General features: G+C 42.8%; 1 protein-coding gene and 1 long non-coding RNA gene across 3 annotated transcripts in view; one reads left to right on the top strand and one right to left on the bottom strand.

Annotated features, from left to right (window-relative positions):
- The window catches only part of EPAS1 (endothelial PAS domain protein 1), a 148427-nt gene extending 134087 nt beyond the window's left edge, over positions 1–14340 (bottom strand). The window contains exon 1 of one of the 2 annotated variants that reach the window (XM_030557689.1): positions 13629–14340. In XM_030557689.1, coding sequence (XP_030413549.1) covers positions 13629–13654 — 26 coding nt within the window. In that variant the 5' untranslated portion in view covers positions 13655–14340. The remainder of the gene's footprint in view (positions 1–13628) is intronic. The other variant, XM_030557691.1, reaches the window with a different exon arrangement.
- Positions 13004–24778, top strand: part of LOC115649104 — a 76337-nt gene continuing 64562 nt past the window's right edge. The window contains exon 1 of the long non-coding RNA XR_003999761.1: positions 13004–13077. This is a non-coding gene — a long non-coding RNA (uncharacterized LOC115649104). The remainder of the gene's footprint in view (positions 13078–24778) is intronic.

Below are 24778 nucleotides of genomic sequence, written 5' to 3'. Positions count from 1 at the left end.
TAGCGGGGTGGTCACTCACTCCTGCCCTGAGGGGTATAAAGACAGCCCTGAGGAAAGCAGCTACTAGACTGATTGGTGAAGCAGCCACAGCTGGGCCACGTCCCAGTCAGGCCTCAGCTGGCCCTATATAAGAGGCTGGGAGCCAGGACTCAGCAGTCACTCTTTAGCAATAGAGGGAGATGAGTTTGGCTGCTTGGGTGCTGAAGAGGATACTGGAGTGGTGCAGGGCTGGGGAAAGGCAGAGAAGTTGGGGAGCTCCAGCCTGGAAAGCCCCAGGCTGTGGCCTAGCAGAAGGCCAATGGGAGGTTGCAGAGAACAGCCTAGGGGTAGGCAAAGGCAACAGGTCCAAACCCAACCTTGCCAGCAATAAGTAGGCTCATACTGCAGTCTGCCCCAGGGTGTGGGGGCTAGATGATGACTGGCAGTAGCCTTATACTGAAGTGAGGTGGGGACAGTGGGTGAGAGTTCCCTGGGGAGGAGGGACCCAGAGACTCTGGGGTGTACTGCCAGGGTGCAGCACCCTGGTGTGCAAAGGGCATCGGGTCTGGAAGGGACACCAGCCTGCAGAGGGTGCTCTGGAGGCTCGATGAGCTAATGCCCAGAAGGACCAGCAGGAGACGCCAAAGGGGTGAGTCCCACGTGCTTACAGGTGATGGAGAATGCAGGCATAGGGGCAAGGCAGGACAGCGGGACTATTGCCTGGACGTTGAAGGAACAAGCAAGAGATGGTGGATTCTGGGTACGCCGGGGTTTTTTATGGGGAGACTTCAGGTGTTGTCACTGGGTGGGCCCCAGTGTCAGCGCCCCAGAGGAAGGGGGCTGATGACCTGCAGGGGAGCTGGGAGACCCACAGTGGACTGTTGGAGGTGCAATGGGACCTCCATGGACAGATGGCCCAGCTGGCAAAGGAACAGCAGGCCCTAATAAAGCTCCTCCGGAGGGAGTTCAGGAGAAACTACCAAGGACTGGAGGAGGAGCCCAGCGCCAGCGCCAGGAGGCCTGGCATGGAACAGAAGATGTGTTACGCCTGTGCCAGGCGTGGACATATCAGGTGAGCCTGTCCCTACTAGGCTGGGGGCAGGGTGCCTCATCCAGAAAAGGGAAAGCGGCAAGTCCCTCAGGCAGTTCTCCGGAGGTCTCTCCCCTACCACAGAGCTGATGCTGGGAAAGAGGGCCATCTCTCTCCAGCAGCTCCAGCCCTGGTGCTGAGGAAAGTCACCTCTTTCTCTGTCCGCCACAGCCCTGCACGTCCCAAATTCCCCCCACCCCTTCTTCTCACCCCACTGCCCCCTCCCACTTACCCCTTATTCCCTCTAAGGCCACCACATCACCTTATATGTGCATCTTCTCCAGGGTCCAGGCACCTAATTAGTGGAGCCACGGCTGTGTGCAGGCACACACCTTAGGGGGAACTATCCATGGACCATCTGAATGGAGCTTGGACCACAGTTTGAGAGCCTCTGATCTAGACTGACCTCCTGCATAACACAGTCCAAGGATGCTCACCCAATAATTTCTTTATCAAACCTCCTGTCTTCTGTTTGAGCTACTGCATACCTTGTAGAAAGACATTGAGTCCTGACTCAAAACTGCAAGTGATGGAGAATCCATCACATCCTTAAGTTAGTTGTTCTAATGGTTGGTTAATTATGATTGTTACAAATTTGTGACTTATTTCTAGTGGAATTTGTCTATCTTCAGCCTCCAAATATGTTTTCAGACTCAGATAATGGGGTACATAAATATTTACAACAGATAACGTTCATATTTTATTGGTTCCAAACAAGTTTTTAATGATTCTACTAATTTTATTACCACATACACCTTCAGACTGCTAGCTAATGATACTTTTACCATTATCTACATAATTTAATGCAGTTATCTGATTTAAAAAAATCTTCATATCTAATTTTATCTTTTCCTTAGACAGTACAATTGTATTTTCTAAAATGAGAAGTGACAGTCTAAACTTCAAAGTCCATTGTTAAGGAAAGGGCTTTTAAAAGAAATGTCAATTAAGTATGTGCAACTGACATCTCTAAATGCATAAAAACCCTGTGGTATTCTACTTTCTGATCCTGCCACATGCTGCTCAATAGGAAGAAAAGAACAGGAAAGGAGTCAATGGAATGCCAATGAAGTCACAGTGGAAGTTGAAGGTGCTGATTAATTTAGAGAGGTGCACAACATTTCACATCAGTAAGTACCTCGTTCAGACTTTTTACTTTCTGAAAAACAATTATAAAGGCCCAGTAGCTAAGAGATAGTGGAGGGAGGGTGGGGAAAGAGTGACTAATTTATACAGCATCTCTCATGAATATCAGTACACTACAGAGTATAGTACATACAAGGATTGCAGCGGATTGTGGCAATCATTCTACACCATCAAAAACTTCATTTGGTAAACACAACAACTTCATTTAGTAAAAATGATCATCTAGTTGTGTTCCGGTCCAACTGGGAGAACGGGCAGCCAGCTGCCTTTGGAATCAATAATCTTCAGATTGCTGTTGGAGATGATACATTGAAAGACTTGAAGAACTAGTCATAGCATGCAATCTTCATATAATACGAAGGTTGATCATCAAAGCAACAGCCCAACAACAAAAAAGAAAACTCAATACCTACATTGCTCAAGTTATTAAAATGAAAGTTTACAGACATTTAAGTTGACTCTCTATCCTTCGTTTATAAGAAATAATAAATTAAAATGGTTTCGTTTCTATTGATCTTGGACCCATTTCATTAATCACTTATATTAGCTTCCTAGCATCTATGGATTTGATACACTACTATTGGTTTTTTCCCTAAAGATTTTAAAATTTAGAGACAGATGTCCTTGATGTAATAAAGATTCAGCTCACTAAGTCTTTATTCTTCCATGTGTCTGATTATTGCAACAATTACACTTTTTAGTAAGAGGAGTTCTTGAAAAGTGCTATAACCATCTTTCCTGCATGTACACTCAGGAAAAATACAGTTGTAAGAGATGTGAATTGCCCCTAGTTATCTCAATGACAAGTGTTGACTTAAAAGCTTAATGATACTGCTCCATTGTCTTTAACAGAACTAACCCAATGTACACAAGCTGGAGATCTGGCCCAGATTTTTAAGTCATTTAGGAACGCTATTCCATATATGACCTTAATTTTGTAGACTCAACCTAGGGACCATAATTAAAAAGTGTAATCTGGCGTGCTTCATAGACAAAATTTGACAGGCTTCATGTTGATATTTTCCTTCTTTGAGAATTATTTAACTAATATCAACTTCACATACCAGACTACTTTTATAGATGAGAAACATTTTAATAATTCTGACTTTTTTCATATTTTGCTCCTTGGTGATAGACAGAGAGGCACAAGTTGTTGAGCAGTAGATTTCTTTTAAAGCTTGCTTTTACTTCTAAAATATGTTACACATGTGAATTACTAAGGACTTTTAGAAAAAAAAGAATGTATTTAGTTCTGTTTTGGCTATGTATATTCTTAAAGGGTTTAAAGGCAAATGCTAAATTTGAGAGTGAAAATGTAAAACTATGAGATCTCTCCTCTGCCTCTAATTGGCTTGCAACGTAAATAAATACAGCATAGAATCAAGATACCAGTCATTATTATTGTTGATATCCCAGAGCAGAGTATGTTTGCCTATATTTTAACTGGAATGAAACAGTTTCTATAGATTTTTGTTTTTTTTCTAATCTACTGTCCTCATTAAAAAATAATACAAACCAAACATTCTGCTTCTGCTCAGATGCACAAAACTGTCCATAAAGCTGCAATAATCTGATATTAATTTCACAACCACAGGCTGAAATAGAACATTTGTAAAGTTTTCTGAACTTTTTCAAACAATCTTTTGGAGGGAACACCATAAACATTCCATTAATCAAAGAAAACTGCTGACTCCACATAATCCTACATACAAGACGGGTCAAGATCAGGGCACCTCTTTGACTGAAGATCAGACACAAAAATTTAACTAAAGCAACTTTGCTTCTTGTTAGACAAAACACTTAATGAGCTTCTATAGAATGGAATATTCAATACTTGCTGTGTCATGTAATGCGATGGACAGTGGAGCACAATGGATATTTTAGCCCATCTCAAACTCTTTATAAAAACAGCCTAAAATTGTTTTAATGTCTAAAATGGCACACAGTTTACAAAGGACTGTTTGTGGTACAATTCTTAACAATTAAAAAAAAATCTAGAGCTAAACACAATCATGCAGGCAAAAGAGCCAAAATCATAATTAAATTTAGTACTAAAAAGTATAATTAAATATGGCTAATTTGGGACACTAACTGCTATCATCCAACTGGTCAACTGTAAGTCATAAAACAAATACTGTATTCTACAGTGCTATTGGAAAGCGGCATTATGCAGCTTCACAGCATTATACAAAAAGGAAGCTTGGTAGTTGTGAATAATCTTGCAAGTCTAATAAAAAGTGAATACTGTCTCTAAGTGATTAAGCTCTTACTAGCACCAGCTAATTAAAACACTTTGCTCCAACTAATGTTTAAGCAGCTACTGAACACAGCACTAGACTGACAGATAACAAGATTTTTCTCAAGGAAGTAACATAAAAAACTGCACCTGCATAGTGGACCATATTTGCATTTTGTTTTAATCTATAATGGTGTGTTCTAGCTATTGGCATATACTTCATGCCTTACTGTATGCCATAAAGTGAAATGCACATCCAGAATTTTCTCCCAGCATGTATATATGATGTATAAGCAAGCACACTAATATTTAAAAGAATACCCTGATCACTGCACTTCACTATTAACAGATCTAAATGGAAAAGGCATTTCTGTGTCTAGAATTAACTATTTGTTTGCAGTGTTGTTATAACTGTGTTGGTCTCAGGACATTAGGGAGACAAGGTGGGTGATGTAATGTCTTTTATTGGACCAACTTCTGTTGATTAAAGAGACAAGCAGTCGAGTTGACACAGAGCTCTTCTTCACATCTGGGAAAAGTATTCAGTGACACAGCTAGATGCCAAGTGGAATAGATTGTTTAGCATAAGAAGTTAACATGTTGTAAGGGACCAGTCAAGGTGAAGTCTGCAGTTAACACCTCTCCAGTCATAGGCGGGTTAGTGGGTTATAGACTGTTGCAATAAGCCATAAATCCAGTGTCTTTATTAAGTCCATGATTTTTAGTGTCTAACAAAGTTATTAATTTAAGGTCCCCGGCTCATCCTTTGAAGGTTGCGCAGGTTTCTTTTGAGGATAAGGACTGAGTGGTAAGATATGGAATGAGCATTTTGTGAAAAATGTTCACCCACAGGTGATATGGTGTTTTTGTCTTTTCTATTTGTGTTCGTTCTAGAGCATAATGATTGTCTTGTTTCACCCACACAGTTGTTATTGTGACATTTAGTGCAGTGGATGAGGTATACCACATGGTTTGAGTGACACATGTAGGACCTATGGATCTTGAAAGATACGTTGTGAGGCATACTGATCATCACGCCAGTGGAGAGATGTCTGCAGGTTTTGCATCTGTGAGGGCAGGATCCTTTGTCCTCTTATTGCAGAGGTGTTTAATTACTCACTTTACTTGGAATCAAGTATCAGAGGTAGCCATGTTAGTCAGGATCTGTAAAAGCAGCAAAGAATCCTGGGGCACCTTATAGACTAACAGACGTTTTGGAGCATGAGCTTTCGTGGGTGAATACTGATGCTGACGAAGTGGGTATTCACCCACGAAAGCTCATTCTCCAAAACGTCTGTTAGTCTATAAGGTGCCCCAGGATTCTTTGCTGCTTTTACCTGGAATGGGTCTCTTATAACAGTGGTTCTCAACCAGGTTGTAAGAGAGTCAATGTACCCCAGGGGGTATTCAGAGGTCTTCCAGGGGGTACCATCAACTCATCTAGATATTTGCTTAGTTTTACAACAGGCTTTATAAAAAGCACTAGCAAAGTCAGTACAAACTAAAATTTCATACAGACAATAACATGTTTATACTGCTCTACATATTGTACACCGAAATGTAAGTACAATATTTATATTCCAATTGATTTTATAATTATATGGTAAAAATAAGAAAGTAAGCAATTTCTCAGGAACAGTGTGCTGTGACATTTGTGTATTTTTATGTCTGATTTTGTAAGTAAGCAGTTTTTAAGTGAGGTGTAACCTGGGGATACGCAAGTCAAATCAGACTCTGAAAGAGGTACAGTCATCTGAAAAGGTTGAGAGCCGCTGTCTTACAACATGTTAACTCTCATGATAAACAAACCTGCTCCACCTTGTATTTAGCTGTGACACTTGGGTGTGTCTACACTGCAATAAAAAACTTGTGGCAAGCCTGTGTCAGCCAACACAGGCTCATGGGCCTAAAAACTGCAGCCAGTGTAGATGTTCGGGCTTGGACTGGAGCCCAGGATCTGGGACCCAGTGAATGGGGAGTGTGCCAGAGCCCAGGATCCAGCCTGAGCCCGAAAACCTACATCACAGTTTTGTAACCCCTCAGCCCAAGCCCTGTGAACCCAAGTCAGGTGACACAGGTGAGCGGCAGTGTAGACATACCCTCTGAGTACCTTTCCCAGATGTGAAGAAAAGCTCTGTGTAATCTTGAAAGCGTATCTCTTTCACCAACAGAAGTTGGTCCAGTAAAAGATGTTACCTCACCCAACTTTTCATTATAGAATTTACTGTATTTAAAATAATCTGCCTTTATTACTATGACTCATTGGCCATCAGTTCCTTTACCTGATATTCATAACTTGAGAGGAGTCAAATGAACCAAATGAAATAGGTTTTTTTCTCTGCAAGGCTGTTTTTTCAGTTCACGTAGCAAGATGCTCAACGTAAAGAAAATGATTATAATGAGTTTCACCCGACACTGGAGCTTGAGCATTGTAGTTCAAGCATTACATTTGGAAAAAATACAACTAAGAAAGGTCAGTTCTGTGCTCACATTTGAAATATGAATTGCAATACATTACACATCTTCCTTTCACTCTTTGCCAAACAAACTATTATGCTGGTAACAAACAGCCCAATTCTTCAGTGCTTACTCATACGAGTGCTATAATTCCATTGACTTCAATGGGATTACCTACAGCAGTAAGAACTGCTTTCAGGAATAAAGGTTGTAGTATCTGGCTCTCCAGAAGCTAAGTTTTCAAGACAATGTAGTACTTTTTTCCCCTTTCTGCACAGCTTGTAAAACTCTTAAACGTAGGAAAATAAAATTTTGTTCACTGGAAGTTTATAATTCTTTGTAGATAGGTCAAATTTTTGCAGTTAGTGGAAGTACTCAAAAACACAGTTATAGAATTCACAGTGCACAACACCTCTTGTTTTGAAATGTATACACTGCAATTTCCAGATGTGACTGCTACATCATAAAATTAGATGTGCTATAGAAAGCAAGAGGAGATTCATTATTTAGATATATGGCAAGGTCCCTAAATATGAAGAATACCATAATAACAGAATTCCAGTACTGAAGGCTTCCATAGTATCTGAACAGGGTGAATATATGATAACTGGGGATAAGAACAGGTTAGTAGAAAATGTAATGTTTTTTGACAAACAGAAAATCAAAATGACGTACTCCATCAAGGGTGCCAGATTTTAGCATTCATCATGTGAATGGTTATGACTTTTGACAGAAACAGTGGTTGTGAAGTCAAAAGTATATATAACTTGGCAGAAACCAAGACAATTTTAGTAGTCTCACAAATGACAACAAATGCCCACATTCTGCAGTTATCTGGGTGAAATCCATTCAACCTGTATAAAGTCCAAATATTTGGGCTGTAATATGAGTGGAATGAACAGTGGCTTGGGAACTGAAACCTACCCCTTCTAATTGGATGTGGGTGCCACTGAAGTCTACGGGACTTGGTTTCTGACAATTGGATTAGTTCTTTTGTGAGTAAGGATTTGCAGGCTACTATTGATGGTAAAGCTCTTAGGACCGCATCCTTCTCCGATTAAAGAAAATGGCAAATTTCTCATTGACCTCAGTTATGCAGAATCAGTCCTTTAAGGGACAGGTCAATGGGAGCTGAAGGCACAAAGTATCTCATGAGAGTTTCTTAGCACTTAGCAGTATCAAGCTTTAAATATTAATAGAAAGCATTCAGTTATCTAGCCACAGTTGAACAGGGATATTTAAGTATCAGATATTTGGTGTTTTGGTCAATTTTTTCATACCCTGTTCCCTCCCCCTCTAATATCACCTAAAAATTAGCACGGCTTATAAAAAAAATCTGACTTCAGTATAGTGTCATTAACAACCATTAACTTTTCTGCAGACATGGGGGGGAATAATGAAATAATCATACAAAAGTACACTTAAAAATCACTACTGCCAGATTCTGACTCAGCAGTGGCACATGCATATTTCTCATAGTCTAAGTTGTTCATTTTCTCAACTTGAAAAATCTCTATTAGTTTTTTTTCCAGCAATCTGTGTTCTGAATGAATTTATCAGGAAACACTGAACAAGCATCATCAGTGTTCACTTTGAGCAAAAGAACAGCTTTGACAGTGTCTGCACTCATTTGCTTTACTCCAAAGACTGTTCCACATGAAACACTAAATCCTATGTTCCTGATAAATACAGACCAAAATCTACTTGGTCCTGCAATATGTCTTGAAGAAAATAAATTCTAACTATAAAAAAATAACCAATTACAAGCAAAAATCAATCATGGTTAAATAAAATCCAAAGACATTTCAAATATCTGAAAAGAAGTTCTCAGAACACTGAAATATCATAGGAAAAAAAATTGTATCATGATTTTGCATATGGTCACGTTTGGAATATGAAGATTAAATATATGCTATATTGATTACTCTTAGTTTATATTATCTTGCAAGTAAAATTTGTTTTATTCTTTCAATGATTTCTTAAAATATATTAATATTCTAAGAAATATTTACTTTTTGTTTAAGAATACAAATACCTACAAGAAGCTTTCCACTGACTAATTTGAAGTAATGGATCTATTCATTTTCCATCAAAGTCGGTGGTAGATGACTCAGACCAGATTTTTATTTTAGGAAACGTACCTTACACCTACTAATGAGAGTGTGACAACTTGACAGTTCTACATAAAATGTCACTCAGATCTCTTTGACTTGGACTGAAATGTAACTCCCATGCGAGAATCCTAGGATGATCTTTGATTTTTAAAGCACAGTGTAAAATGTCCTGGATTATCCTTCATGGAGTGCCACTTGTTTTATGGTGGCAGAACTGTTCCTCAAGGCTTATGCTTCGAGACTTGCCTGGAAGTCCTACAAAACAGATTTTTATTAGCATCATCACTTTTTCTCCATGAAATTGATTTATAAATTGTGATATTATGTGAGCCACGTTAAGTTTCCAGCTGTATATCCAGCTAGAAATCAAACTAATAATACTGTAGCAACTGATAAACTAAAGGCAATAAATCATTCATATAAAAGCAACAAATGAAAATAAAATATATTAAGTTTCAATTGACTATGCAGAATATTCCTGTACATACATACATTCATACACACACACCTGAAAGAATACTGAACTAGATACATGACCTTTCATCTCAAAGCCCCATACAAACATTGTACTCACCCCTATTACACACCTCTATTACACACCTACTTCTGAGATATGGAAATAGGCACAAGAATGTCAAGTGATTTACTTAAGATCACACTTGAGTCAATGGCAGAACCAGTAAATTAGAACCCAGATCTCCTAAATTTCAGTATTGTGCTGTATATAAAAGTATATTCTTAGGCACTTTAGAGAGAGAAAACCAAAGAGAGGAAAGAAGAAAGTGCAGTAGGCCTCAAGCACCAGTAGTGCACTGGTTTCATCTTCGGGCCAAGCCTTAAACCTGCACCATCTGTGGCAAGACCTGCCCCTTGCGAACTGAACTTTTTAGCCACTCTCAATGCTGCAGCATGACACATAGTAACTGAACTGTTTTGGCAATTACACCATTGTCTTGAGACAGTTGCCATCTATGGGTATGTCTACACTGCAAAACACCTATGGCTGGCAAGCCGAGCCCAAACATCTACACTGCAATATTACAGCCCCACCACAGGGGTTTAATTGCAGTGCAGTCACACCCTAAAATCCGCTTAGTTTCAAAGTTCTCTGTGCACTAGACACTGTCATTCCCTTATAGTTTTAGGTGATTAAGAGTGATTTTTTTTGTTAAAAACTGTGATATTACTATCTTTCATTAAAATTGTGAATTTTCAGTCTGATGATTATTTCAGCCCTTTATTAAACATACTACATATTTTTATAATACACCTTACTGTACTATAATTTTTTTCACTCTTCTCTTCAAAACAGAATTATGAGGGTACATAACATTATCCAGTACATCGTTCCTTGCATAGAATGTTAACTCATATGTAGAACAAATGTGCAGTTCAGATAAAGTATATAGCGCTAATAAATTAATATCTGATATGCTGATGGTTCTAAAAATACAATTTAACTAAAGTTATCCAGTGCAATAATTTTCACACTGGTCATAGTGTAGCTTAGTCAATGATCTGGAGCTAATGCACAAATTAAAATGAAATATTAAAAACAATTTTTAGAAACTTAGTATATCAGTAAATGAAACAACTATATAAGAACAATGGCAAGATAAGATATTTCCTTCATAAATTACAGCTTGTATTTACATATTTCTGTATTCAATGACAAAAGTCAATCTTGCAAACACTGATAGCATAAAATAGTTGAATATCTCAACACATGGGTCAATTCTGCAATTTTTAATCACTTGGATAGTCTTTACTCATGCAAGTACTCTCATTGATTTCATGAGTTAAATGTCTGCCAGTTTTGCACTATAGTTCCTGATTTCTTTCCCTTTGTTTCCACCTGTAACATGTACAGAGCACCGTAACAATTTGTATTAAGATTCAGTAGGTTCTCAGTGGTAATTACGGAGCTTGGATTTCTGTTTTCCTTGGCCATATTACTATGATATAATTAAATCCTTACTTTACATCTCCTTGCAACAAAAAATATTTAATAAGAGTAAGAGAGAAACACCTACCCAATAACTGTGCTCAGCATATTCACAGAGCCCTCAACTTTAAGTGAAATGATTGGCAGTTAAAACATAACATGCTCCTCAGGTCCTATATTAAATTCTGGTGTTTCATCAGATCCCCAAAATTATGAGGCCACCTACACAGTACACCCTCAGTACACCATATGTTGAGATTTATCAGCAATATAAAATTAATAAAATGTTTACATAACATGTAAACTATTCCCATGTAATTGTAATTAAGAAGCATGTTTTGTTAAAATTCCTTCCTTCTAAAACACCATCTTCAACTCAAAAAATTATTACCTAATTGACATTAAAAATAATAAACCTTGTTGTAAATTGCATTAGCTTAATCGCCGAAAACTAATGAACTAAATAACCCTGAATTGGAGAACTAGTATTTGTTGTTGATTGTGGTCTGCATATGTGCATGACCTTAGTTTCAAATGACCAGCTATGGGTGCAGTTATGTATTTTCGATTATATTGTACGCTCTTCTTTGTATGAGGAAGATTGATAACCACCAGAAAGGTGGGTTCTTTCCCACTTTGCAGAAAATTTTTGGATGGAGCAAAAAAGTGGGAGTAAATGGAAGGGGGGGAGACCTTAGCCCATGGGTGGACAAACTGGGGAGCGAGGTCTGGGGCTCAGCCCCGCTCAGGTGCTCCAGCCAGGGACCACACCAGCCATGGCACAGCCCCACTCTGGCTCCTATGTGCTCCAATGGGAGCTGCAGGCGCCTGTGGCGAGACCTGGCCGCAGAGCGTAGGAGCCATGGAAGGGATATGCCATTGTTTCCGGGAACCTCTTGAGATAAGTGCAGTTCAGAGCCTGCACCCCTGAGCCTCTCTCTACGCCCCAACCCTGATCCCCCTCCCACTCTCCAAACCCCTCAATCCCAGCCCAGAGCACCCTCCTACACCCCAAACTCCTCATCCCCAGCCCCACCCCAGAGCCCACACCCCTAACCAGCCCTCATCCTCTCCAGCACCCCCACCTACAACCCCACCCCAATTTAGTGAGTATTCATGGCCCACCATACAATTTCTATTCCCCAATGTGGCCTTCAAGCCAAAAAGTTTGCCCATCCCTGCCTTAGCCTCCGAGTAGCAGAGACCTCTCTGGTGCAGCCAATCAGAAAACAGACAGCTGAACATTGCCCAGTGCAGCTAATCAGAGCGCCGCTATCAGGATATTCACTTTCAATGCAACCGAAGTGCAGACCCTCAACAGGAAAGGGACTAACTCCACCCTGAGCTCAGCTCCCTGGAGCAGCAGCTGCAGAGGAGATCCGCTCGGTCAGTGTTCCAGCCAACGCTTGGGCTAAATACTGATCAGTTACACAGGACTTAATCCGGACTCACTCTGCCCCCTTAAGGAAAATGAGTCCGGATTCACAACCGGTGTAACTAAGCTCAGCCGAGCCTACGATTCCATGTCTCCCGCCTGGCCCCCGCGCTCGCCGAAAGTCCCATTGGGAAAATAACACACGGTACTTAATCCCCTGAGACTCCAGCCGGGGTCCTATCAACCGGGGTTGGATGAATGCGGAACCTACACTTGCTTGGCTTTATATCCCAGTTTTTATCCTAAACCCGCACTGGGGAGCGCAGGTGGAAAACTGGGGTATATTGCTCATGTGCTCTCCCGGGGAAGCGGCGGAGTATCCATTACGCTTCCCTGAAGCTCCCAGGGACGCATTAAAGTGCGGGCTGGAGCCTCACCACTGCATATGCTACGTTTCCCTATAATGTATAGGACATGACGAGGAGCTTTTGAAACTACCTACTTCTGAGATCACTTTTAAGAGTCGTTCATCCTGGTAAATTCCTTCTGCCCTGGTTCAATGCAAGCAACTCACCCCACCTGCTATGTTGTTTTTTAATCCTTCACCTCTCGGGGGAATTAAGTTTTTGTAACCTGCTGCACCAACCCACCTTGGACTCGAGTTCATTTTGCCTGGGCCGCTACAGACTAGAGGAAGGAGCAGGGCTGCGACCACCCTCCGCATTTGGTGTAAAGGTTTGTGGTGTTGTGCGCGGTTTGGGCAGGAAGGTTATCTTTGCTGCCCTGCTGAAATGACCTCTTCCTTCGCGGCTGCGGCGATCAACCAAGACAATTAACTGTCAAGAACCATTTTTCCTGCCGCTACCCCTCTCAGGGCCCGATCCCGCGGCTAGGCAGTCAATGGGATCACTACCATGAACTTCGACCATTTGCGGCTGGATCCGTAAAGCGCCAGCTTGGGTAGTTTGGTAGCAGCGGCAGGCAGCTCTAGCCTGAAAGCATCCTGAGTCCCAGCCGCGGGGGGGCGGGGGGCAGCCCCAGGACCTGGAGTCCACGCAACAGCCTCAGCCTTGCGGGAGACATCGAAGTCACCCAGGCAGCAGCAACCAATGACCCCTCCAGCAGGCGACGAGACACGGTCCTGTCCTTGGGACCGTCATAACTCAGGAGACTCCCAAACCCCGTGACTCTCCCCGGGCACCGCGTTTGCAGTTGCACTGTTCCCACGTTCATTGCACATCCCACCGCAGAGCCTATCCAGCCGCTTGTGCCCCCGTCTCGCTTACCTTTTCTTTTCCTTGTCAGCTGTCATTACTGAGGCTGCTGCTCGTTGTGCTGCTTAAACCAACTCGGGCTGCCAACCAGGGCCCCTCGGTCACGGCTGTGGGTGTCCTGCTTGCCGATCCCCTCTGCCCCCCAAAAGCACCCGGCAGCCTAGAGATCCCAGGCGTGGAGGGAGGAAGGCCGGGGAATGGCTCGCGCTCTCGCAGCTGACAGCAACGCTGGTGCACCGGTTGTCCCGTAGGAAAAGGCTGAAGCAATCCTGGCCAGGTCGCCCCTGAGCTGACCATACAGTCTCAGGACACTGCCGAGGATTGTACAGCCCGCCCAGGGGGGTAGGAGAAGGGAGAGACCGGGATCCCCCTCAAATCTGAAGCCCTGCCAGAAGAAAGTTCTCACTTTAAAACTTCAGGCTTCCCTGGGCTCCGGGGGGCAGGTTCAGCCTCTTTAGCCCCGTCTCCCGCTGGAGCTGTCGCGGCTCGTTCTCCAATGGGGACGGGAGCTGGCTGAGCCCTCCTCCTCCCGCTGCCCCCTCCCACCACGTCCACCCAGGCTCCAACAGGACTTGCCGAGATGAGGTCAACGCCGCGAGGGTGGCAGGGCCAGCAAGGAGCGCTCAAGGGACGCGGGGGCGGAGGGGACGTTGTGGGCAACGGGAGTCTTTCCTCCCGCTGTGCTGCACCACGCAGCCCCCTGCAGCAGCCCTGCCAGCAGCACCCCGCTGGGCTGGAGGGGGCAGGGCAGCGTGCCGGGAAGGGGGCAGCGATTGCTTTGCGGGGGGCAATTCCCGCCCCTCGGCAGCGGCTGCTCCCGGCCCAGGGGGCGGATTTCCCTCCTCCGCGCGGTGCCTTATCACTTGCTGCATCGGGCGGGATGCTTGGCTGAGCTCGTCCCGCAACTCGGCTGCCGCTGAGGGGCAGGGGCCTGCGCTGCTGCCCCGGGCACTCCAGCACTTTCCCAGCCAGAGCAGCGGGGGGAGACGGGGGCGAGCTGGCTGGGAATAGCCTTAGGGGAAGGTAGCTGGGAGCACCTGGCAGGTCAGGCAGAAACGTGACTGGGGCTGTAAACATTGGCTTGTGGGTGACATACCCCCCCGCACACAAGCCTTGTTGTTGTTGTTTTTTGCCGGGGGGAGGAAGAGATTGTATTTTATACGAATTGTTTTTCTGTCCTGGATGCACTGGGTCTGCAGGGGTCATTCTTCAGATTCGAAAAATCAAGCTCTCATCATCATGCTTTTGCCTTCTTAGTATATGCAGATAAGGCCTCTCATTTCCCTCCGCCTTCAGCTGGCTGGGGCTGCTCCTCCGACTAGGAGCGTCGCAGAGGCGATGCCTCTCATTAATTAGGAAATAGCTAGTTTGGCAAAGATTCACAGAGGCATTTAGTGGAAGTTAGGAGCCTCAATACCTTTGTAGATCTGGGCCTTTGATATTAAGGTGAAGACATTCAGGTACTATGGTGGTGGGGTCATAGAAAAGTGATTACTTGCTTTAGCTGGCTGTGTGCTTGGTAAAGTGAAATCTTGTTTTCTCCCCAGCCCACACAAATTGAAACCCAGGAATTTCTTTAAATCCCTCACCCAGGTTGTTCTCACAAATTTATCTATTTGGATTATACCTTAACTAAAAAATGCTCTTCACAAAAATTAAGACTGTCTGTATTAATACATCTTTCATATCAATAGCCACAAACCCAGCAGCCATTCCACAAGCTCAAAACCCAAATTAGTCAGCCACACACTGATGAAAAAATACCCTTCTCACAGCTACTAACTCCCGGTGCTCAGTTACTCTTCTAAATATTAGTATCACATATGAATGTTCCAAATGAGGGAGGAAAGGGGGTCACAGACTCAGTGATTGTGCTCCAGTGCAGATCACATCTGGAGAGAAGTGAATATTGGAGCATAAGTTTGCACAGGCCCTCAGCTTACTGATCTTCCTTCCTCAGACTTTTACATTTTGTTTCTTTTTAAAAAGCCATTGTATCCTTATTTTTTTGTTCAAATAAAAACAGCAATAAACTTTTTTTTAAATTAAGCTTACTGGTATTAAGTGTCTGCTGGGGAAATAAAGTACTAACACTCAATTCCTGTGAGCTCCTGCTATGACTTTTTTCAAATTGTACAATTAAATAAGTCTCTGTCGTATCAAAAATTATTTCCTCACACTACAATCTATTTATTTTTTAGCTTAATTGCATTCATGATCTCTAAATACTTAAGATTAATTTTTTTTAATTAGACAACTCAAATCCAAAACATCTTTTCCTCAGAATAAAAATTGCTTGTTTTCTTACACTTCATCGTAATGGAAATAATTTCATATTTTGCCTATAATAGATTATTTCTCCATTCTTCAAAGTTTAGCTGTTTCCCCATGCCACTTTCATATGCTGTTTAGAAAAATATTGGTCAGAGAAGTGTTTCTTTGTGTAACATGTTTAAAGCAATATATATATTTCTATATTAGTAATACATTCTGCTCATCTGAAGAGAGCTACCCATGCTTGCATAGCAGCAATCTGATTATGTGGTAACAGTTTCTTATACAACAGAACCTACACAAAAGAAAACCGCAAATATTTAAAACCTAAGTAAACCTGGTTAAACAGAATTTGTATGTACAGGGCTAAGTTTAGCCTTCAAGTGATAAAAGAATGCAGCAGGATCAAAGAACCAGTCATTCATTCTCCAGATTAACTTGAGTTCTTGGTCCTTCACTGATTTTTGCTGATGTCACTGCTTCGTGAATAAACAACTTGACTTCAGAGTCAGACAAGCAAAGAATTTAAAATGGCTAAATTTAAAATGCACAGTAAAACTCAGGTCTTACCCATTGGCCTAGTCCTAGCGACACTGTTCTAGATGGCCATATTGCAGCACACATTTCTTGCTCCTTTGACCAGCAGGGGCTGAAAGTACTGGAGCAGTAATGGCCTATTCAAGAGTGACTCCCCAAAATGTCTGAGGAATGATGATAGATTTTAAAATATATTATATTCTTTCCTTGCCCAGGAGCATGGTAGTGATGATATTGCTATGTCATGGAGATAAAGAAAGTAAATAAGCATAAAGGATTTTCAAGGTTGTCAGCCATGCATCAATTATCAGACTAATAAAAGGCCCCATTGAAATCATGCGAGTTTTGCCACTGACTCCAGAGGTGTCAGGGTTTCAGCCACAGATTCAATAAAATGGTCCTAAGATTGCCAGAAATGACAGTATAAACAACTAGTTCTCAATCCTGGCTAACAGAAGAGGGAACAGATGCTCCACACATGGAAAGATTGTCCCAATTTTCTGCAAATCAAAACATATCCACCTATTCTAGGGGCCAAATATAAAAACATAAGAACGGCCATACAGGGTCAGATCAAAGGTCCATCTAGCCCAATATCCTATCTTCTGACAGTGGCCAATGCCTGGTGCCCCAGAGGGACTGAACAGAACAGGTTATCATCAAGTGATCTATTCCCAGTTGCTCATTCCCAGCTTCTGGCAAACAAAGGCTTGAAACACCATCCCTACCCATTCTGCCTAGCAGCCACTGATGGATCCATCCTCCATGAACTTATCTAGCTCTTTTCTGAACCCTGTTATAGTCTTGCCCTTCACAATATCCTCTGGCAAGGAATTCCACAAGTTGAGTTGTGTGAAAAAATACTTCCTTTTGTTTGTTTTAAACTTGCTGCCTATTACTTTCATTTGGTGACTTCTAGTTCTTGTGTTATGAGGAGTAAATAACACTTCCTTATTTACTTTCTCCATAATCATGATTTTATAGACCTCTATCATATCCCCCCTTAGTTGTCTATTTTCCAAGCTGAAAAGTCCCAGTCTTATTCATCTCTCTTCATAGGGCAGACATTCCAGACCCCTAATCATTTTTGTTACTCTTTTCTGAACCTTTTCCAATTCATCTCTTTTGAGATGGGGTAATCACATCTGCACACAATATTCAAGATGTGGGTGTACCATGGATTTATATAGAGGCAACATGATGTTTTCTGTCTTATTTGCTATCCCTTTCCTAATGATCCCCAGGATTCTGTTTGCTTTTTGACTGCCACTGCGCGTGTTTTCAGAGAACTATCCACAATGACTCCAAGATCTCTTTCTTGAGTGGTAGCCAATTTAGACCCCATCGTTTTATATATATAGTTGGAATTACTTTGCATTTATCAACACTGAATTTCATCTGCCATTTTGTTTCCCAGTCACCCAGTTTTGTGAGATCCTTTTTAGCTCTTCACAGTCTGCCTGGGACTTACCTATCTTGAGTAATTTTGTATCATCTGCAAATTTTGCCACCTCACTGTTTATCTTTTTCTCCAGATCATTTATGAATATGTTGAAAAGGACTGTTCCCACTACAGACCCATGGGGGATACCACTATTTACCTCTCTCCATTCTGACCATTTATTACTATCCTTTCATTCCTTTCTTATAACCAGTTACCAGTCCATGGGAGGACCTTCACTCTTATCCCATGACAGCTTACTTTGCTTTAGAGCCTTTGATGAGGGACCTTGTCAAAGGCTTTCTGAAAAGCTAAGTACACTATATCCACTCAATCCCCTTTGTCCACATGCTTGTTGACCCCTCAAAGAATTCTAGTATATTGGTGAGGCATGATTTCCCTTTACAAAAACCATGTTGACTCTTCCCCAACAAATTATGTTCATCTATGTGTCTGACAATTTTGTTCATTACTGTAGTTTCAACCAGTGTGCCCGGTACTGAAGTTAGACTTACGTGCCTATAATTGCTGGGATCACCTCCGGAGCCCTTTTTTAAAAATTGGCATCACCTTAGCTATCCTCCAGTCATTTGTTACAGCTGATTTAAATGATAGGTTACAGACTACAGTTAGTAGTTCTGCAATTTCACGTAAGAGTTCTAAAGGAACTCTTGGATGAATACCATCTGGTCCTGGTGACTTATTACTGTTCAGTTTGTCAGTCTGTTCCAAAACCTCCTCTAAGGACACCTCAATCTGGCAAGTTCCTCAGATTTGTCACCTAAAAAGAGTAGCTCAGGTTTGAGAATTTCACTCACATTCTCAGCCGTGAAAACTGATGCAAAGAATTAATTTAGTTTCTCCACAATGGCCTTATCGTCCTTGAGTGCTCCTTTAGCATCTTGATTGTCCAGTGGCCTCACTAGTTGTTTATAAGGCTTCCTTAAAAATTGCTATTACTTTGAGTCTTTGAATAGCTGTTCTTCAAATTCTTTTTTTGGCCTAATTATATTTTTTACACTTCATTTGCCAGAGTTTATGCTCCTTTCTATTTTTCTCACTAGGATTTAACTTCCACTTTTTAAAGGATGCCTTTTTGTCTCGCACTGCTTCTTTTATTTTGTTGTTTAGCCACAGAGGCACTTTTTTAGTTCTGTATCAGAGGGGTAGCCGTGTTAGTCTGGATCTGTAAAAGCAGCAAAGAGTCCTGTGGCACCTTATAGACTAACAGATGTTTTGTAGCATGAGCTTTCGTGGGTGAATACCCACTTCGTCAGATGGATGACGAAGTGGGTATTCACCCACGAAAGCTCATGCTACAAAACGTCTGTTAGTCTATAAGGTGCCACAGGACTCTTTGCTGCTTTTTTAGTTCTCTTACTATGTTTTTTAATTTGGGATATAGATTTAAGTTGAGCCGCTATTATGGTGTCTAAAATTACATATATGTATGTGTGTGTGTCTGTATACACACACACACACACACACACACACCTTCGTTTGCTATGCTGGGATTAAGTAGCATTTAAGGGAACCCATGCATTTTACAGGGATTTCCCTTTTGTCACTGCACCTTTTCATTTCTGTTTAAGTAGCCTCCTCATTTCTGTGTACTCCCCCTTTCTGAAATTAAATGCTACAGTGTTGGGCTGCTGTGATGTTTCCCCCACCACAGGGATGTTAAAGTGAATTACATTATGTCACTATTAACAAGCAGTCCAACTATATTCACCTCTTGGACCAGATCTTGTGTTCCACTTAGAACTAAATCAAGGAATGCATCTCCTCTTCTGGGTTCCAGGGCTAGCTGCTCCAAGAAGCAGTCATTTAAGGTGTCAAGAAACTTTATTTCTGCATCCTGTCCTGAGATAAGATGTACCCAGTCAATATGGGGATAGTTGAAATCCCCCATTATTAATTATTATTATGGAGTTCATTTTATAGCCTCTCTAATCCCCCTCAGCATTTCACAGTCGCTATCACCATCAGCTGCTATATTATTAGAGCATTACTATCCATAGAGATTCTATGGTACAGTTTGGTTCATTTAAGATTTTTTAGTTCATTTGATTCTACACTTCCTTTCACATCTAGTGCCACTCCCCCACAAGCATGATCTGTTCTGTCCTTCCGATATATTGTACCATGGTATTACTATGTCCCATTGATTATCCTCATTCCACCAAGTTTCTTTGGTGCCCATTATATCAAATGTCCTCGTTTAATATGAGGCACTCTAGTTCACCCATCTTATTATTTAGACTTCTAGCATTTGTATATAAGCACTTTTAAAACTTGCCACTTTTTTGCTGTCTGCCATTACATGATGTAATTGAATGGGACTCTTTCATTTGACTGTTTCTCATCAGATCCTACCTTTATTTTATCTTCCATCCTCTCCTTACTAGGACATAGAAAATCTCCATTAATAGATCCTCCCCTAAGGCATGTCTCTGTCTGAACCAGGTGCTCCTCCACACGTCGGCTTACCCCCAGCCCTTAGAGCAGTTTTTAAACTGTGACCTTTTTAATTTGCTTCTATTTTGGTTTAGGCAGAGCCCATCCTTCCAGTATAGGCTTCCCCTTTTCCAAAAGCTTCCCCAGTTCCTAATAAATCGAAACCCCTCCTCCCTACACCATCATCTCATCCATGTATTGAGACCCTGCAGTTCCACATGTGGGACCAGTTAGACAGGCAGAACTGAAAGCATTTCAGAGAATGCTACCATGGAGGTGCTGGACTTCAATCTCTTACCTAGGAGCCTAAATTTAGCCTTCAGGACCTCTCTCCTATCCTTCCCTATGTCATTGGTACCTACATGTCCACAACCACCATCTCCTCCCCAACACTACACATAAGTCTGTCTAGATGTCTCAAGAGATCTGCAAACTTCACACCAGCCAGGAAAGTCACCATGCAGTTCTTATAGCTGGGTTTGCGATGACTATCTATGTTTCTCATGATCGAATTCCCCATAACTATTACCTGTCTTACCAATAACTGGAGTTCCCTCCCCCAGAGAGGTATCTTCAGTGCTACATCATCTGAAAAGAGGCTCCCAACTATGGGATCGTTTCCCTCTGCTCCAGTTGGATGTGCTTCTTCCCTGAGACTTTCATCCTCCTCAACAGCACAGAGGCTGTCAGACCAAGGATGGGACTGTTCTCCCGTGTCCAGAAAGTCTCATCTATGTACCTCTGTCTCCCTTAGCTCCTCCAGTTCAGTTACTCTGGTCTCCAAAGCCCAGACCTGGTCTTCTTGCACAGAATGCACACATACACCACCTGCCCATAGGGAGTCTAATAGATTACCATAGGGCAGGTAATCATACATGCTGCATTGAGTGCAATAAACTAGATAGCCCCCACTCTGTTGCTGGATTTCTGCCTGCATTCCTTTTTACTCCTGCAGCTCATTCCTTTGTTGGTGTTTTGTTTTTATCAGTGGATGTTTTGGGCTTTAAGTTTAAAGAATGTTACGTGTAATTAGCTCCCCCTCACACTCGACACTCCCCCTCAAAACTCCCATGTTAACTGCTCCTGTTCACTAGTGCCTCTGCTCACTCGGGGTGGGCTTTCTAAAGTCCTGGTCTTCCTGAGTAGCCCCACTCCCTGGTTAAGGACTGATGGGCGCTAACGGGCTTAGGGATCAAAGCCTGGTTAAGAAGCTCTCCCTAGCAGGCTGCCAGGCTCAGCACATAGAGTCCCCCAAACAAACAGATCACAAAGTATATTTCAGTCAAGCAGCAAGCACACCACAAACACACTACAGACAAACTTACCCCAAGGGTCACATAATTGTTCCTCCTTCACCTGGAGAACTCCCTTGCAAAACTTCTCAGTGCTGCTTATATGATTCACTATGTGAAAGTAAAGCACACTTCAGTACTCCTATATAACAGAGAAAATTTCTCCCAGGAAAAATCCTTGCTAGATGCTGTTATTCAGACAGAGAAATACCAAATTTTATACCCAAATGCATTGTTACTCTTTTCTATTTTGGGCATTATAAGGAGTCTAAAAGGCCACATTTGCTATCATGTGCCATCAATGCGCCTCTGCGATATACATTGGCCAAAACAGACAGTCTCTACACAAAAGAATAAATGGACACAAATCTGACATCAGGAATCATAACATTCAAAAACCAGTGGGAGAACACTTCACCCTCTCTAACCATTCAGTGCCAGACTTGAAGGTGGCAATTTTACAACAAAAAAAGTCAAAAACAGACTCCAAAGAGAGACTGCTGAACTTGAATTAATATGCAAATTAGATACAATTAGCTTAGGTTTGAACAGAGACTGGGAATGGTTGGACCATTATACTAACTGAATCTATTTCCCCATGTTCAGTATCTTCACACCTTCTATGGGTCATCTCAATTATCACTTCAAAAGTTTTTTTTCCTGCTGACAATAGCTCATCTCAATTGATTGGCCTCTTACATTTGGTATGGCTGCTTCCACCTTTTCATGTTCTCTGTATGTATAAATATCTTCTTGCTGTATATTCCAGTCTATGCATCTGAAGAAGTGGGCTGTAGCTCACGAAAGCTTATGCTCAGATAAATTTGTTAGTCTCTAAGGTGCCACAAGTACTCCTGTCTTTTTACAGAAACAGACTAACATGGTTGCTACTCTGAAATCTGAAAGATAGTATTTCCCTGCACTTAAAATAGGTAATACTGCCATATTTCAAGTACCAGCCTGTTTTAAAAGTATATACTGTGGTTGTTTAATAAATGTAGTACCCCATGCAAAGTACAGCAATAGAACAAAATGACCAAATATTGAAAAACACACAGAAGCCCCAATGTTTTATTTGATGCAGCAATAACAGCTTGTCCTCTTGGCACAGATGGCATTTGTATTACTCTATATGCTTTTACTATGCCACAAATAGCAATATAGACAGATTAGGAGTGCCAGGGAAGCACTCAGGAGAGAGGATACTCCATGAAGTGACCTTTGTAGAGCTTTGTCAGTGTACACTCTTTAAACAGACAGCATGTCCAGGAAACTGCAGAGCAGCAGGGGGGTCAGGCTTGGAAACCAGACTATCCCTAAGGTCGGTGTGTCCCTGCCCAATGCTCCAGTGGGCTCCTTCCACAACGCAGTCCTGTAGGAGCATGCTGTTACAAGCCATGTAGCCACTGGGTTTTTCCTGGCACCTGTGACTCATTCTTACTTTAATGGGATTGATGGTGCGGAGGTCAGTTACTGCTGGTTCTATACAGATTTCCAGCAGAAATTTGTATGGTGCGAAGAGGAACATGAAGTAGACTGCATCTGCACAGGGCTTCAATGGCAGGGGTGGGCAAACTTTTTGGCCTGAGGGCAACATCTGGGTATGGAAAATGTATGGCGGGTCATGAATGCTCACAAAATTGGGGGTTGGGGTGCAGGCTCTGGCTGGGGGTGTGGGCTCTGGGGTGGGGCCAGAAATTAGGACTTCAGGGTATGGGAAGGGGCTCTGGGCTGGGGCAGGGTGTTAGGGTACAGGGTGGTGAGGGCTCCAGCTGGGGGTGCAGGCTCTGGGGATGAGGGGTTGGGGTGCAGGATGGGGTCAAGGGTGCAGGCTCTGGGCAGTACTTACCTCAAGCAGCTCCCAGAAGCAGCAGCATGTCCCCCTTTGGCTCCTATGGGGAGGCACAGCCAAGCAGCTCTGCATGCTGCCCTTTCCATAGGCGCTTGGGGCAGGGGCAGTGTGCAAATCCCTCTGGCTGCCCCTCCATGTAGAAGCCAGAGGGAGGACATGCTTCTGCTTCTGGGAGCCACACAGAGTGGAGCAAAGCCCGGATCCTGTGTGACAAACTGGGAATGTTCTTAATGTTTTCTCTGAATACTGTGTTGGTGCCTCAGTCTCCCCTATGCAGTTCTTACGTATCTAGGTAGTGGAATAAGGGTGTGTGATTACTACAGAGCAAAGGGCCAGTGCACCTAAATGCCTGGCACTCCTTCTCCTAGCAACTGATGGCCTGGGCCCCTTCTCTGCAAAGGTGCCAACTGAAGGTGTTGGAGACAAAGGGATCAGGTGACCTCCTGGCCCAGGAAAGGAACTGAGGAGAGGAGGTGGGGTTGGAGGGGTTGGAAGGCTGGAGCTGGCTGGGGACGAGGAGTGAAGTGCAGACCTGGAGGTCTGGCTCACTGACCCTCCCCGGATTGGACCCAGCTGAGAGGTCTGGTTTGCAGTACCTACAAGCTCTGATTTAGACCATGTTCCTGCCATCAAATAAACCTCTGTTTTACTGGCTGGCTGAGAGTCACATTTGACTGCAAAGAGGGGGTGTAGGACCCCGTGGCATCCCGAGGATCCCACTGGGGCGGGCTCGCTGTGGGAAGCGCACGGAGGGGGCAGAGGATGCTGAATGCTCCAAGGAGAGACCCAGGAGGTAAAGACGTGTGAGCTTCTTGTCCTGAAAAAGTCTGCTCCAAGGGAGAGGAGGGTCCCCAAAGTTTTGATTGGCTTTGTGAGGAGCAGCTCCAGAGCATCGCCTGGGGACTCCGTGACACCCTGCTGCCTGGCTGGAGTGTCAGAGCGGGGCAAGCCCTAGACCTTGCTCCCCAAATGGAGTTCAAGGGCTGGATTAAAATATCTGAGGGCTGGATGTGTCCTCTGGGCTGTAGTTTGCCCACCCCTGTTTGATGGCCTCTTGAGTCAGCAAAGACATTCAGAGATCTGCTTTCACTCCATACTCTCAGAGAGGTCTCTGGCTCCAGTTGCTCCTATTTGAACTGTAGAATTATAGAGCTTCTCACCACTAGAGTGGAAATAATCTTGAAGTGTCCCAATATCTCTCTTTACATTTATATTCTTAATGTTTCATTAAGATCTGTGTGGCAATGAATTTCTTAGTTCTTTAACACCTGTTTGAAAGCCTACTGAAGTCAATAGAAAGGCTCCCATC

This window comes from Gopherus evgoodei, chromosome 3, assembly GCF_007399415.2.
Source record: "Gopherus evgoodei ecotype Sinaloan lineage chromosome 3, rGopEvg1_v1.p, whole genome shotgun sequence".
Classification (NCBI taxonomy): Eukaryota; Metazoa; Chordata; order Testudines; family Testudinidae; genus Gopherus; species Gopherus evgoodei.
The sequence above is the reverse complement of the archived record's forward strand: the minus strand, read 5'-3'. Positions and strand labels throughout refer to the sequence as shown.